Source organism: Mauremys mutica, chromosome 2 (genome assembly GCF_020497125.1).
Source record: "Mauremys mutica isolate MM-2020 ecotype Southern chromosome 2, ASM2049712v1, whole genome shotgun sequence".
In the NCBI taxonomy this organism is placed as follows: Eukaryota; Metazoa; Chordata; order Testudines; family Geoemydidae; genus Mauremys; species Mauremys mutica.
In genome coordinates this window covers 213,111,321-213,125,071 of record NC_059073.1, presented here as the reverse complement: position 1 = coordinate 213,125,071, position 13,751 = coordinate 213,111,321, and the positions used below count along the sequence as shown (strand labels likewise).

Sequence of the window (13,751 nt, the reverse complement as noted above, 5' to 3'; positions counted from 1 at the left end):
TTCCCTTTCTCCCCTCATTCTGGCTCTCTCTAGAAGACAAATTTACTTGGGCTGTATTCTAGGTCCAGAATTGGACTGTAAAAGAATATCAATACATGTATATTCTAGCAAAAATATATTTTGCAGAAGAATATTAGTTTAAAACATTTCTACATTGTTTCCTCTCACTTGGTTAGCTCTTTAAATTCTTCATATTCTTGTTTTGAACTTGCCAGTTCACTCTGAGTATGCAGCAGGCGTGCTTTCAACCTTTCAAAAGACACCAATGAATTGCTTTCTGTTGAGGTAGTGCTGGAATACAACTGATGACCTAAGAAACAAACAAAGATATTCTCCGATATCATCCTGAACAACTCAAAATCATAATAAGCTCTATCAACAAAATAAGAATTTTTTGAACATTCCAGCAACTCAGACTAAGCCAGATGGACACTAAGAATAGTCCACATGAACATAAGCATTATGTAATTATTTTTTTTAATTTGTATTACTGTAACACCTAGGCAGGAAGCACAATCTCACTGTGTTAGGTGCTGTGCAAACAAAGAGAAGAGAAGGACAGTTCCTGCTCCAAAGAGCTTACAACCTAAAGATGAAAAAAAAAAAAAGAAAAGAGAGGAGACAGATGGATATACTCAGATTGATGGGGAAGAACAGGTAAACAGTTAGACAACATTGGTCTGTATGATAGACAGTGGTTGCAGTACACCAGTTGTTTAGCCATTCTCAAATTTTTTTGCATCACAAAAAAGGATGAAATAGAAAATGAATATGTATTGCAAACTACTACACAGTATTATCACATGCACTGAATGATATTTTTAAAGAATGTTTTTAACATTACCATGTGGTAGATTCAATTGATGAAAAGTTTAAAAATTAAAATGTAAGTTTTGCATAAGTGTTTCACATTGAGATGTGTGCATTTTGTATTATGTTTAGACAAACAGATTGCTTATGCAACATTTTTAGTTTCTCATTTTAAAATATGTTAAAATATTAATTTAATCAAGAAGAATGTTAAACCATCAAATTCATATGATCACCAGAAGCACTGCCACTTAAAATATTTTAAATGCTAAAGAAAATACTTAGGGTTTCTCAAAAATACACCAATTATTACATTTTAAAATGAGTATTAGTTTATGAAAGGAATATATCATAGTGTATTTTTACCTCCATTATTTTTCTCTATGGCTGAAGCTTCCAAGAAAGCTTTTTCTAGTTCTGCAATGGTCTGAGCATCAAGTTCTTGAGCCTTTTTCACTGACTGTAAGGAACGAAGTCGTTTGTTCTCCTCTCTGAGGCTGTGATTCTCCATGGCATACTTAGCAATTCGTGGGTGTTGTTCCATCTATGCATATGTGACATGCAGATATTTGTTGAAGTGTTGCAAAAAATAAAAGTAGTTTACAAAAAAGGCTATTTCACGGAGGAGTCAGTATATAGGGCTGCCAATCTGTCATCTTTCACAAGTATTAAATTGTAAGGGAAAAGAAAAAGGGGGCTTTCCTAAACCACAGAGAACTTTTCAGATTTCTTAAAGAGCTGGCAAACTGGTTTTATTACTTCACTGGAATTTACTCTCAAAATGCGTATAGATGAGTAAGTAATGATCAAAGAATTCCTGTATATACTCGTTCATTAGCCCATTCGTTTATAAGTCGACCCCCCAAGATGGATAAGTAAAAATAGCAAAAACTGTACGAGTCTTTCATAAGCCAACTCTATTTTTCAGGGGTTGGAAAACTTTGGCTCCCAGACCGTCAGGGTAAGCTGCTGGCAGGTCGGGATGTTTTGTTTACCTGAAGCGTTCACAGGCACAGAGCACCTCAGTTCCCAGTGGCCGCGGTTTGCTGTTCCCAGCCAATGGGTGCACCACTTTCCGCAGCTCCCATTGGCTGAGAACAGCGAACCGCAGCCACAGGAAGCTGAGGGGCTCTATGCCTACAGATGCTCCAGGTAAACAAAATGACAATGTATTAGATATTCAATTCAATGATTCCACAGAGTTTAAAATCATCCAGTTTTGGTGTAGACCCATTTATAAGCCGACTCCCGCTCTTTGATGTGTCACTTTTTTTACCCAAAATATTCGGCTTATGAACAAGTATATATGGTAATCAGTAAATTCCATTTTTAAACATTCTGTAGTATTGTAGGAGGGACACAATTTTAATCCTGATCATTACATATGAGCTTCTTCCTCTAGAAACATTAGGATCACAATTTAGCCTAGAATATGTAGGCTCAACTACAGAATTAGTAAAGTAGTCTGTCTTTCTGTTCGATCTTTAACACAGGGCTGAGTTTCCTAACTGTAGCGGTAAGTGCTTTCCTTAACATCAGGAAGTCTATCAGTGATTTAAACCAAATAGCATTAAGTATAGTAATTTCATAGTTTAGAGAACTGGGTAGATTTTGCTTATGATACCTTTGAACCAACAGTGATCAAGGTCAGTTGTTTTGTTATCTTTAAACAGTAAAAAAGCTCTTTCTTTTTCTGTTGTTCATTAGCTTCATCAGATTGTTTTGGAATGGAACAATAAGTAAAAATATTTACCTGTTCTCTCAGTGTCCGCAATTCCTCCCTCAGTTCATCGATGAGATCATCCTGCTCTTTGGGCACTAAACTGCCATGAGCCTCTTTGTGTAATCTCTCCAAGCGAACTATATGGTCCTCCCGGAATTTAACTATCATTTTATTGGACTGAATGAATTTCTCCTTTTTGCCACAAAGATCTTCTAGTTGAGCAACTTTTTCTAACAAAGTCTTAAAACAATAAATACTGATTTAGTAGTTGGGGGTAAAAAGGACAATGGCAATCTCCAAATAGATGTATTTATCAAACTTGAACAAGTTATACCATACTACCTATGACAATATTTTATGTACAAAATTAAAATATTGTATTATCCCATTCATATTTTTGTAAGTGAAATTGAACTTGTGACTTTTTTTTTAAATCAACTCATTATGGGGCATAATCTGATTATTAATCAAAAGTTTCCTATGTTTTTTCTTTATTAAACTTGGACATTACCTTAAAAATTCAAAATTCTACTAGTTTATAATCTCTCCTCCCAGTAACTACACTTTGCTGTCTTTGTAAACAGAATTTTTTATTTAACAAAGCAGGACAATCTCAACTGTAGTGGAACTTCAGTAGATTTACTCATCCTTAGCTTTAAGCAAAAAATAAGCAGGATATGCTAGAGAAAAGGCAGTGAATTCTTACCTTCTTTTCACTTTCAGATTTCTCCAAGAACAGCATTGCCTCAAGAAAGTAGTTAATGTAATTTGTATTTTCCTGACCTTGTCCAAGAGCAGCTAAATAGAAAGTTAAAGAATTAATAAATACGGTGTTTCAGATTCAAATTATTTAAGTTTTCATGTTTAACAACTATATTTATAGCATTTCCAACACTTCATTTTTCCCAAAATAACGTATTGAACATATGTATGGGCATATTTACATTACAGTTATAGAACGCCCTCTAATGATACTATTAGGGTCTGTCAATTTATGAGATACAAAACTTTACTCACTCAAAATTGACATGCAAAGTTGTACCTAATGAGTAAAGGGGTTTTGAATTTAGCTTTTTACAAAAATATATATATATATATATATTCATGTGTTCAACTAAGGAAGTTGCAAAATATGGAATTAGCTTCAGATGCTTTTTTAGCATTTTATAACATGAATTTGGCATTAATATTACATTCTGTGCATAATAAAGTGGACTATCATAGATATTTATGGGATACTAATCACCATAATATCTAAAGGGCAAAATAATTATTCCATTATGATTAGAGCTGAGTGAATAATTGATTTTTCAGGTTGGGGGGCACAACCAAATAAGGTGAAAATATTCTGGTTTGACTCAAACAATTTTTTAAACAATCTTTTCTTCAAATAAAAAAAACTCAAAAAGATTTTGTTTCAAATCAACCAGAATGTTTCAAGTTAATTAAAAATGAATTTTTTTTTAGTTTTTCAGTTAGTTTCAAGTTAAGGCAAAATATTTTGATCAATTTGAAACAATCTTTTTTGCATTTTTCATTTCATTTTGGACATTTCAGGTGTTTTCATCCTTGTGTGTGTTGTATTTTTAAATTGGACAAATTTAAAATTAAAATAAGATTTCAAACTAAAAAAACATTTCAACATGAAAAACTTGAAACGAATGGCTTTTTTCAACTGAAGCTATTTGTCAAATTTGACGAACAGTTTCAGACCCTCCCACCCCCCAAAATCAAGTCATCAAAAAAATTTCTAGTTAATATACATATTCTCAAATGCCATTGCATTTTACAATCAACTGATAATGATATGCCATATCTTTATTTCTACAGCTCAAAATGCGTGCCAAGATTCTTAATTGCTCAGACTATGTCTATTGTGTGTTTTCAGACAAGATGTTTCTTTTCTTAAAATGTATACGATAATTTGTAACAGATTTAAAACATCATCCTTTAGTTTTTCCAGCTTCCAAGCTATTGCAACAGATGTGATATGAAACTATTGAGATTTCTGCCTATATCTAGACATGATAGCATGAGTGACTGATTTAATATCACACGTTAACCATTATCACATTTTTATGATTTAAACTCTAATCCTGTACGTAACAGCAGATGTGTGATTTTTTTTTCCATGCAAAAAACTGAGCAAGGATGTTTTATATTAGCCAAGTCTTTTAAATGCAGTAACTCTTGGAGCTGGATTGAAATCCCTTGTGTCTTTAGAAGATCAGGCCACACTTGGTACAGGAACACAATAAGAGAATTACAAGGCCAAGATTGCTACCATAGTAATAAAATACTTTGGGGTAGCATATTTCAGTGAGGGAACTATGCTCAGTGGGAAGCTGTATCAGACTCTGTGCAGCAGATACAACACTTCAGTGAAAAGCTACAAGTAAAGTTTGAAGAGTAATAAAAATCCCATTAACTTTATTCTCTATAGAACTGTATATAAGACTAGCTTTTTATTTTCATTCCCACAAAATATTGTTTCCTAGAATTACATTCAGAAATGAACAAAACTGGAGTAAAAGGAAGCCAGAATCAACAGGCTTGTGCAACAACTTGTCTAATGAGAAAAAACAGAATCCCTCCACATTACCATCATAAACAAATGTTTTGGTTTATCTCAAGGGCTTAATTTCCAGCACTTTTATGAACTAAATGCCTAGAATTTTCTTCCAGCTTCAACAGCAAAAGTCAAACTATATTAGAAGTTTTGTCTAATGCACACAATATGGTAAGAGTAAAACGAAAACAAAATGATCATTAGATTAACAGGTTCCTTCAAAATTAGACACATTTGCTATTGTAGTTGTGTAAAATAGTATGTTGCGCCTAAGCAAAATGCAGCCCTTAAGGCATACAAACTACGTGATGCTATTTGTTCAGCAAGTCAATAACAGAACAGTTTAAAATCTCCTTTTTGCTCTAGAATGCAGGAGCTTTCTATTCTTTTATTTCTCCTACCTCTTGACATAGAAATATCCTGAGTAGACTGCCCTAAAATAAGTTGAGCAAGCTGCTCTTTCAATTTTTTCACTTCAGCTTGGAGCTGGCTCACATTCCCTTGGGTGTCTTCGTTTATCACAGCCTTTTTAGGAATTTTGAAAGAAAATATTAAAAGCAATGAATAAAATATTTAAGATTACATTTTTTATATGAAGTAACATCAGAAACAATCTATTCTCAAGGTAATTAGAATCAAATATTGGAAAGCAGTAGATAACTGCCTGTACAGCTAACCATTTTAAAGGAGAAGAATCTTTGGGAACAGGACAGAGCTCAATTTCTTTTTCAAATATCTTGAACTTCAATAGTTTCTTAATATCTGAAAATCATTGACACTTGAAAATTTAGTCTACAGTTTGCTGAACTAGAATTTAATCCTGAAAATTTTAGGCTGCACAAAGGCAAACAGCACATAACAGACTACATAGCTGCAAAATCAGAAGCCAATATACCTTCAAGCTCACTCAAGATGCAGGAAGAACTTAAAAATTACCACACATTTAAACAGGTAATAGCATGTTGTTTAGATCCAAAATTTCGACAGGAAAAACAGAGTATTACAAAGCTTTAAAATAATCTTGAAAGAATTTAATTAAAGCTTTATTTGAATTTACACATTTCCATGGAATGCTGCAGATTCAAAGAACAAATAGCCAATGAAAAACAAATAAATGCAAATAGCATGTTTCCATTGTCCATGCTGAATAAAGTATAAAGGATAAACTGCAGAAATAGTGAAAGGTACATTCGATTTTTTAAAAATAAATAGTTTTAGTTATTCTAAACCAGGGGCGAGCAAACTTTTTGGACTGAGGGCCACATCTGGGTGGGGAAATTGTATGCAGGGCCAGGGCAGGCGGTTGGGGTACGGGAGGGAGTTCGGGTGTGGGAGGGGGTGCGATGTGCAGGTAGGGGCTCAGGGCAACGGACTGGCGCAGAGGAGGAGTGCAGGATGTATGAGGGGGCTCAGGGAAGGGGGTTGAGGTGCACAGGAGTGCAGCATGGGGCTCAGGGAAGGGGGTGGGGTGCAGGATGCAGCAAGGAGCTCAGGGCAGGGAGTTAGGGAGCAGGAGGGGTGCGAGGTGCAGGCAGGGGGCTTAGAGCAGGGAGTTGGGGGGCAGGGTGCAGGAGGGGTTCGAGCTCTGGCCCGGCACCGCTTACCTAAAGCGGCTCTATGGTGGCAGCGCGTGCACCGAGGCCAGGGCAGGATCCCTGCCTGCCTGCCCTGTCCCCGCGCCGCTCCAGGAAGTGCTGCAGCCCCTGGGGGAGAGGGGACAGAGGGCTCTGCAAGTGCTGCCCTTGCCACGCCTCCAGGTACCTCTCCTGAAGCTCCCATTGGCCACGGCTCCCCATTCCCAGCCAATGGGAGCTGCGGGGGGCGGTGCCTGGAGGGACATGCAACACGTAGCGCCACAGGGGGCAATCCCGCAGGCCGGATTCAAAGCCTTGAGGGGCCAGATCCAGACCGTAGTTTGCCCACCCCTGTTCTAAACCCAAGCAAGCAAGTTTGTTTTTTCAATATGATTTTCATTTGAGTTAACCATAGTAAAATGTTTCTTAAAATGAATTGGTTCACATATAATATAAATGACAAAATATTGTATTTGTTTAAGTCGTGATAGTAAAGAGATTAAATAATTTTTTACCTTGTTTTTAATCAACTTTGCTCGTTGAGCAAAATTAAGAGTGGACAGAGTTTCACCAAAACATCTAGATCCAGGATGAACATTTGCAATTATGCATGTTTTTGCATTACCTCCAAGAGAATCCTGTTTGAAAAATATGAAAATAGGCTTAAATTGAAGGTTTTTGGTTAGAGCTAGAAATTAATACTTCTTTCACAAGTTGTCTGGTATGTAATTTTAGACTAGAATGGGTTTACTTGAAAAATCTCTACATTTGTTTGTGAAGCTTTATTTCAAAGATGGCTATGAAAGGAGGACACAACCTTAAATATAAATAAGAGTTTAGTTTCAAGAACCTTAATCTTGTTATATTGTGAAGGGATTTGTAATTAAACGAGGATCATTTCAGAAATTTAGAACTGGGCAGTGTGCTATCATTGGCAAAAGGAGACTCTGGAAATTTGTAATGAGATATCAAATATTTCACTTTAGAATTCTGGTCAATAGCAATTGAAAGTTATTACCACCTTGAAGGCCAGCCATTTGACTACCTATGTGAAATATGTTGATTACCTGGCTATATTTTCTACTGGATAAGCATCATCATCACACAAAAAAAAAATATATATCACTCACAGACAGTCTTAGCAGACAGGCTGGAAACTGACTGATTGATCAAAGAGACAACTAACTTCTCACTGTTAGATATAGATCTTTAGATATGGTAGTATTATTTGTTAAGTGCCGGGAGTGCACTTATATCTGTACAGAATAGAATAGCTAAGGTATCACCTAAGGCACTTGCAATCTAAGACCCCAGTCCTGCAAGAAGACTCTCAAACTTGAGTGGTGTTCTGTTTGGGGGTAAGGATCTGTTGTTGTGGATCTCTTTATAAAAGAGTGGGGCACCAGAAAACAATGGACACAGACAGAATTTCAACTTTTTATACTTATATGAATGAGAGAGATAGAAATTCTTAAAATAGAGGATTAAGACCAACAGATTGCATGGAAAAAGTGTTTGGAGAAGGAATGGGTAGAATGCTGTCATAGTGGAATAGGGAACAAATGTCTGTGACATCACTAATACTACCATGGATTGCAATCAGACTTAGTATTTGATGTCACAGAATGAATTCTGGTTAGTGATGGTATTCAACAGAGAACACTGGAATTCACTCAATCCTCATAATTGCTTTGCAGTTTCGCTTTAAAAGAGCCCTTCATACAATGAGAATACTCCTCTTCTAATCTTCAGGAAGTTTATCTGTCACTAATACCAGCTACATCCTGCTAACATTTGGTGTGGCTAGTTTGAGGATAAAACCTTTAAGGTTAGAAGCATTTCATGACAGTGACTATTACACTTCTGTGTAAATAGCTTTTCCATACTGCAGGGGAATAGAGCTTATCCTCCACTCTCATTAAAATAGATTAGCATACACACACAATATAAAATAAAAGCACAGGTAACTGAAGACTTTCATTGCAACAGCAACAGAACATCTCTCTCTGTTGTCTGGATATTATCAATATCTTTTTCAAAGTTTCTCTTTTTCCTTCTTCAAAAAAAAACTTTGAGCAGAGGAAGAAACTGAGAAGTCTGTGTTTTTCAGATCCTTACAATTCATCCTAAGACCTTACTACAGGCAAAATGATCATTCAAAATCCTATGGCATGTAGAAATTGATTTTCCAGGAAGTGTTAGCAACAGTGAAAGCAAGCAGCCCAATTTTACAGAACTGAGCTCAGTTTCTCTCTTCTCAGTATAAAAATCAATGTATTTTTCTTTTAAAACTATTAAATGAAAACTGAACATTATATGTTACCCGTAGCAGAAAAGTGAGCTTTGAGTCCCTGTAGCAAATGTGCCTTTGTTTTCCATTACCCACATCAACAAGCGCTGTGATCACTTGGCCCAGGCAGCTTAATGACCGGTTTATGTTACCTGCCTCCTAAAACATACAAGAGAGAGTGAAAGTGAGAAGACAACTGTCCTGATTAAAACAAGGTGTTTTTTTTTAAAAATCTTTAACTGAGGAGAAAAAGAAAGTAACCACAGATATGTAGCACCAACCTTTAACCTGACTCCTTCAGTATGGGTATCTTTTTGTCTCTCAGACCCTGCCAAATCCACCAAGTTCAGCTGGGAGGATCGGATGTTAACAACCTCACCGTTCTTCTCCATTGAATCCACTGTAATAGTGAAGACCGCATGCGATCTTGAGGATTCTCTATTCATTGAGGTAGATGCTACACGGCGATTTCTCCAGCCCATAGTTAACACCTAAGCAGCAAGAAGAGACACCAAATAGCACCATCTAGTGTATTTCAGAGTGATCCCAACACTCAGATACAATGGGTGAGACAGAGAGTAAACATATTCCAGTATGAGGCCTTTCAATAAACCATTTCAACCACTGACTTTTAGCACCAGAATATCTTCATATAAAAATTTAATACAGTTGGAAATCCTAATGAGTATCACAGTGTTTATGATTTGAACATTAGCTTATAGGTTTAGAAATAATTATTCACTTTCCTTCACTCTTGTCAACCCAATTCCATGTTTAGACTAAAGAAAGTGTAAAAAATTGCTATGCTACATTTTGACTGCCAACTCACTGATATGACTTTCCAAGTCTTTTCTATATAAAATGTCCTTCTGTTTTCTATTTCCCCTTTTTATGTTTTTATAGAAATATGTTAACACTGTACAAATAAAAGCTTCTAAAACCATAGACAAGCCATGTGCTCTGATCATTAGAAGAGTAAGACTTACTCAACGCCTGGAAGTACAGTGTGAAGGATATCTGGAACAACAGTGTAGTGGGACAAAGAAACCTGCTACTATACCACTGAGGTCCACTGCAAACATCAGCAGATGATTAACATCAATGCATTTTTATACTCCCCAAATCCTACAACTTTCATAATCTCTAACATTCACCTAGGACTGATGTGGAACATGCATGCTTTGGAGAAAAGTTAGAATAAACAAAATATTTTTCTGTTTATAGATGTTCTATTTCTACAAAATATTTTTCAAAAGATACCAGCATTTTATTTTTAGGCACTTTAAGTTTTGCTAGAGCTAATGCTGTACAATGTTACTGATTGATATCTGGACATTGCTCTAACAGCATGAAACAGACTACCTGATATGCTTCAGCAGCGGAGGTTAACACCTGCTCCACAGCACCGACGACAAAGACTCCCTTCTTGATATGTTCCCTGAGAAAGAGTCCAGCTGAAGCAGAATCCAGCAAGTCAAATATCTGTTCATTGTAGATTTCAATAAACGAGCACTTACAGAGAAAACTCTTACCAGTACCAGCCTGTAAAACATGAAAACTTCTACTATAGACGTATAGCTTTTATGAGACCTGGTCTCTAACACAGTATGGCAGTGGTGTGTTTCATTTCCTTCATAAAGGTATAAAGTTATTATTGATTTATATTGTATCTTAACACCATTTATGGTGCCCAAAGGACAATTTTTTTTACCTAGAAGATAAAATCTTCAGTATAGAAATTTAAATCTTTCTATTGGCACTTGAAGCTATCAATATACAAAGGATACTATAATAAATGTAAACTGGTAAAGTAGATGCAAGACAGCTATAACAAGAAACTTGAGCACTAATCAAAATTTAATTTATTCAGCTACTTCATAAGTAAGACAATCCTGTGACCTCTGTAATATAAAAGTTTTACCTTTTCTTTTTCACGTTCGATTAGAAAAAAGAGATATTCAAAGCTCCGAGGAATAACTCCTCTCAGGTTATGTGTGAAATTATCAGAATCAGATGGCCCTAAAGAGATTTAATTAAAAACAACATTTAGTAGGTTTAATTAAGAAGTGCTATACAACAACAGCAGTTGGTTGGCACTCTCATATACCATTATACAAAACTGCAACTACCAGTCTTTTAACCAATCATTCACTGCAAAACAAAGAAAGAAGAAATCAAGCTATTTCTCAATAATCAGTTGATTTTGCTTTGCCAACTGACATTTAAAAAGATCTAAATTAAATTAGTGCCTTTGAAAGGCTGAGAGATTTACAGCTCTGGATACTAAAGTCTATTTATTCACAGAATAGGTGCACACACAGACCAAGAAGTAGCAGTGCAAACTTCCCACCAATGTGCCTGCCTCAACTGTGGTCTGCAGGGACCATTTCAAGTATTGAGAGTAATTAAATTGCCTTGTTCATCCAATTCTTAGCAAGTCTCTGAGCCATGCACTCCCTTCAGTTTAGAGTTTTGGCAACTGTCCCTCTTTAAAAGTAAAAAGGGAGACTGACTAACTGTTGTATTTAAAATTACCAGTGCTATGAACAGCACAAGAATAATGTAAACTCCTTTTATATACAGATGGACCTTTAATTCCTGACTGGGAAGACGGCCTTTTTGAAAATGTCCATATATCTCTATCTATATTTAACATAGAAAAGAGGTACCTACCACAGTATTTTTCCAGAAATTGAGGGGTTGGGAACCAAAAAGGGGAAACTAAAAAGATGTTTTTAAAATTTTCTAAAAACTATTTGACTACAAACATTTGATTTCATTGGGCTATTTACTTCAGCTGGAAAATAGGGAATGGACTTTTTCACCTCAAAGAAAAGAGGGCAAGATGGTACCCATCCCCATTCTCTGGGAATGTTGTGAGAAAAACAGAAACTGCACTAGGAGTGCTATGCAATCCCAAAAGCAGTAAGATTAAAAAATTATCTGCAGACGAAGGTAAAACCAAATCACATAATTTACAGAGCATAAAAAAAGTTTTAAAACTAAACCATATCTCAAAACTAGTATTGAGAAAAAAATCTTTATATAAATGAGTCTTTTATACACTTACCCATCATAGTAAAAGTCTTCCCTGACCCAGTTTGGCCACTAAAGAAGAAGAAGAGAACAAACAAAAATCCCAAATAAGCAAAATTTATTCTAGCAGTGACATCCTTCATTGAGCTGCATCTTTCATGCAAATTGGCAGTTTGACATGGACAAATCATTTCTCATAAGCTGAAGATGTAAAAACACACTGTAAACTTGAAGTCTACCACTGTTGTAAGTTGTGTTGTTGCAGCCATGTTGGTCCCAGGGTATTAGAGAAGAAGCTTTGTGTAAGCTTGAAAGCTTCTCTCTGTCACCAACAGAAGTTGGTCCAATAAAAGATATTACCTTAATGGCCCTAATACCCTGAGACCAACACAACTACAACCACTCTGCACCAGATAGATAGCCTCAGAAATACTGATTAAGAAATTAAGTACTCTTCTACAAGTAAATTGCAAAAAGTTTCACCATGTCACACTTTGGGATGCTGTATCAAGTGAGAAGGCAGCTTTTTTTTTTTTTTTTAAACAAATACACCAGAGTATATAGTTATACCCCGATACTTAAGTTGGTATTCATTCATGCAAGTAATTTTTTACAACTCATGTTTAATATGAAATAAATGTAAAATGTCTTACTATGCAAAGATGGTTCCATTGTAACCATTCATACAAGATTCAACAATGTTTTTGGCTACACTTGAAAACACTGCCTCCTGATGAGAAAAAGGACAAGGAAGCTGGCATTAAGGTTTCATAAACATGAAAGACTTTCTACAAGACTTTCTTTCCCAGTATTTTCCACACTATAAGAAATTTATCATAAAACAATGTTACATACAGAACTTTGTGTTTATATATTAAATGATGCATAGCCAGACTAGATGCATCAAATGACTACCCCTCCCCCCACCCCAAGCAAATGCACCAACAATATGCCACACAACCCTTTACTAATGCTGACTGCAAAACAGGTAAGTGAACTTTGTTATGGTACTAAATCAATTGCTCAGTGTTATGGAATTGAATAAATTGCCTAACTACTACTCCCATCTATTGTCATGTATTATTCTGTTAGGCCTACAGCAGCGGGCTTCAGTGGTAATTTGCTTATACAGAATGTTTCTCTAGCAGCATCATATATTATAGGACCATAATATCCCATCTATCATTAAGCACAATTTCCCACCAATTTCATTGTACAAATGCAAAGAGCAATTCTTAAGAAAACTTTAAAAAGAGAAATTCTTAAAGCAGTGGAGAGGAAAATGAATTTGCTGTGATAGCGTAACTATAACTGAGCATTGCCAGCCTGGTTACTGTAAAAAACAGAGAAAGAGATATTGATAAAGATATTGTATAGTTTTTTCGTATTTTAGCGAGCTTGTCATTTTAAAGCCATTACCTGGGTTGTGTCCATATTTGCAACATGATCAAAGGTGAAGATCTTGGGCTCAGGCTTTGAATGTAGACGAAGAGTGTTTGATGAAAGAACTGATAAGCACAAGCCTTGATCCCCATCAGCTAATGCAGCTCCCTCTGAAAGGGGACGTACTCTCACATAGACCTTGATGGCATCCCCTTCCGTACTAATGAAGGAATATTATATATAAGGTTGTCTGAAAACATGTCTGTCAGCTACTTGAGAAAAATATATGAAATTAGAGAAGTCAGACTGAGTGGGGAAACTCATGCAGAGGTTTACCCTGAAGTTGTACTAAACTAGATAACCTCT

General features: G+C 35.8%; 1 protein-coding gene across 4 annotated transcripts in view; it reads right to left on the bottom strand.

Annotated features, from left to right (window-relative positions):
- KIF15 (kinesin family member 15) overlaps nucleotides 1–13,751 on the bottom strand; it is a 54,585-nt gene that overhangs the window by 35,028 nt on the left and 5,806 nt on the right. For 2 of the 4 annotated variants that reach the window (XM_045004887.1, XM_045004890.1), the window contains exons 3-15: nucleotides 13,422–13,605; nucleotides 12,656–12,732; nucleotides 12,037–12,074; nucleotides 10,888–10,985; nucleotides 10,329–10,508; nucleotides 9,248–9,457; nucleotides 9,000–9,125; nucleotides 7,192–7,314; nucleotides 5,504–5,627; nucleotides 3,240–3,331; nucleotides 2,564–2,773; nucleotides 1,177–1,354; nucleotides 169–310 (exon numbers count right to left, since the gene is read on the bottom strand). In XM_045004887.1, coding sequence (XP_044860822.1) covers nucleotides 169–310; nucleotides 1,177–1,354; nucleotides 2,564–2,773; nucleotides 3,240–3,331; nucleotides 5,504–5,627; nucleotides 7,192–7,314; nucleotides 9,000–9,125; nucleotides 9,248–9,457; nucleotides 10,329–10,508; nucleotides 10,888–10,985; nucleotides 12,037–12,074; nucleotides 12,656–12,732; nucleotides 13,422–13,605 — 1,782 coding nt within the window. The remainder of the gene's footprint in view (nucleotides 1–168; nucleotides 311–1,176; nucleotides 1,355–2,563; nucleotides 2,774–3,239; nucleotides 3,332–5,503; nucleotides 5,628–7,191; nucleotides 7,315–8,999; nucleotides 9,126–9,247; nucleotides 9,458–10,328; nucleotides 10,509–10,887; nucleotides 10,986–12,036; nucleotides 12,075–12,655; nucleotides 12,733–13,421; nucleotides 13,606–13,751) is intronic. The other 2 variants (XM_045004888.1, XM_045004889.1) reach the window with 2 other exon arrangements.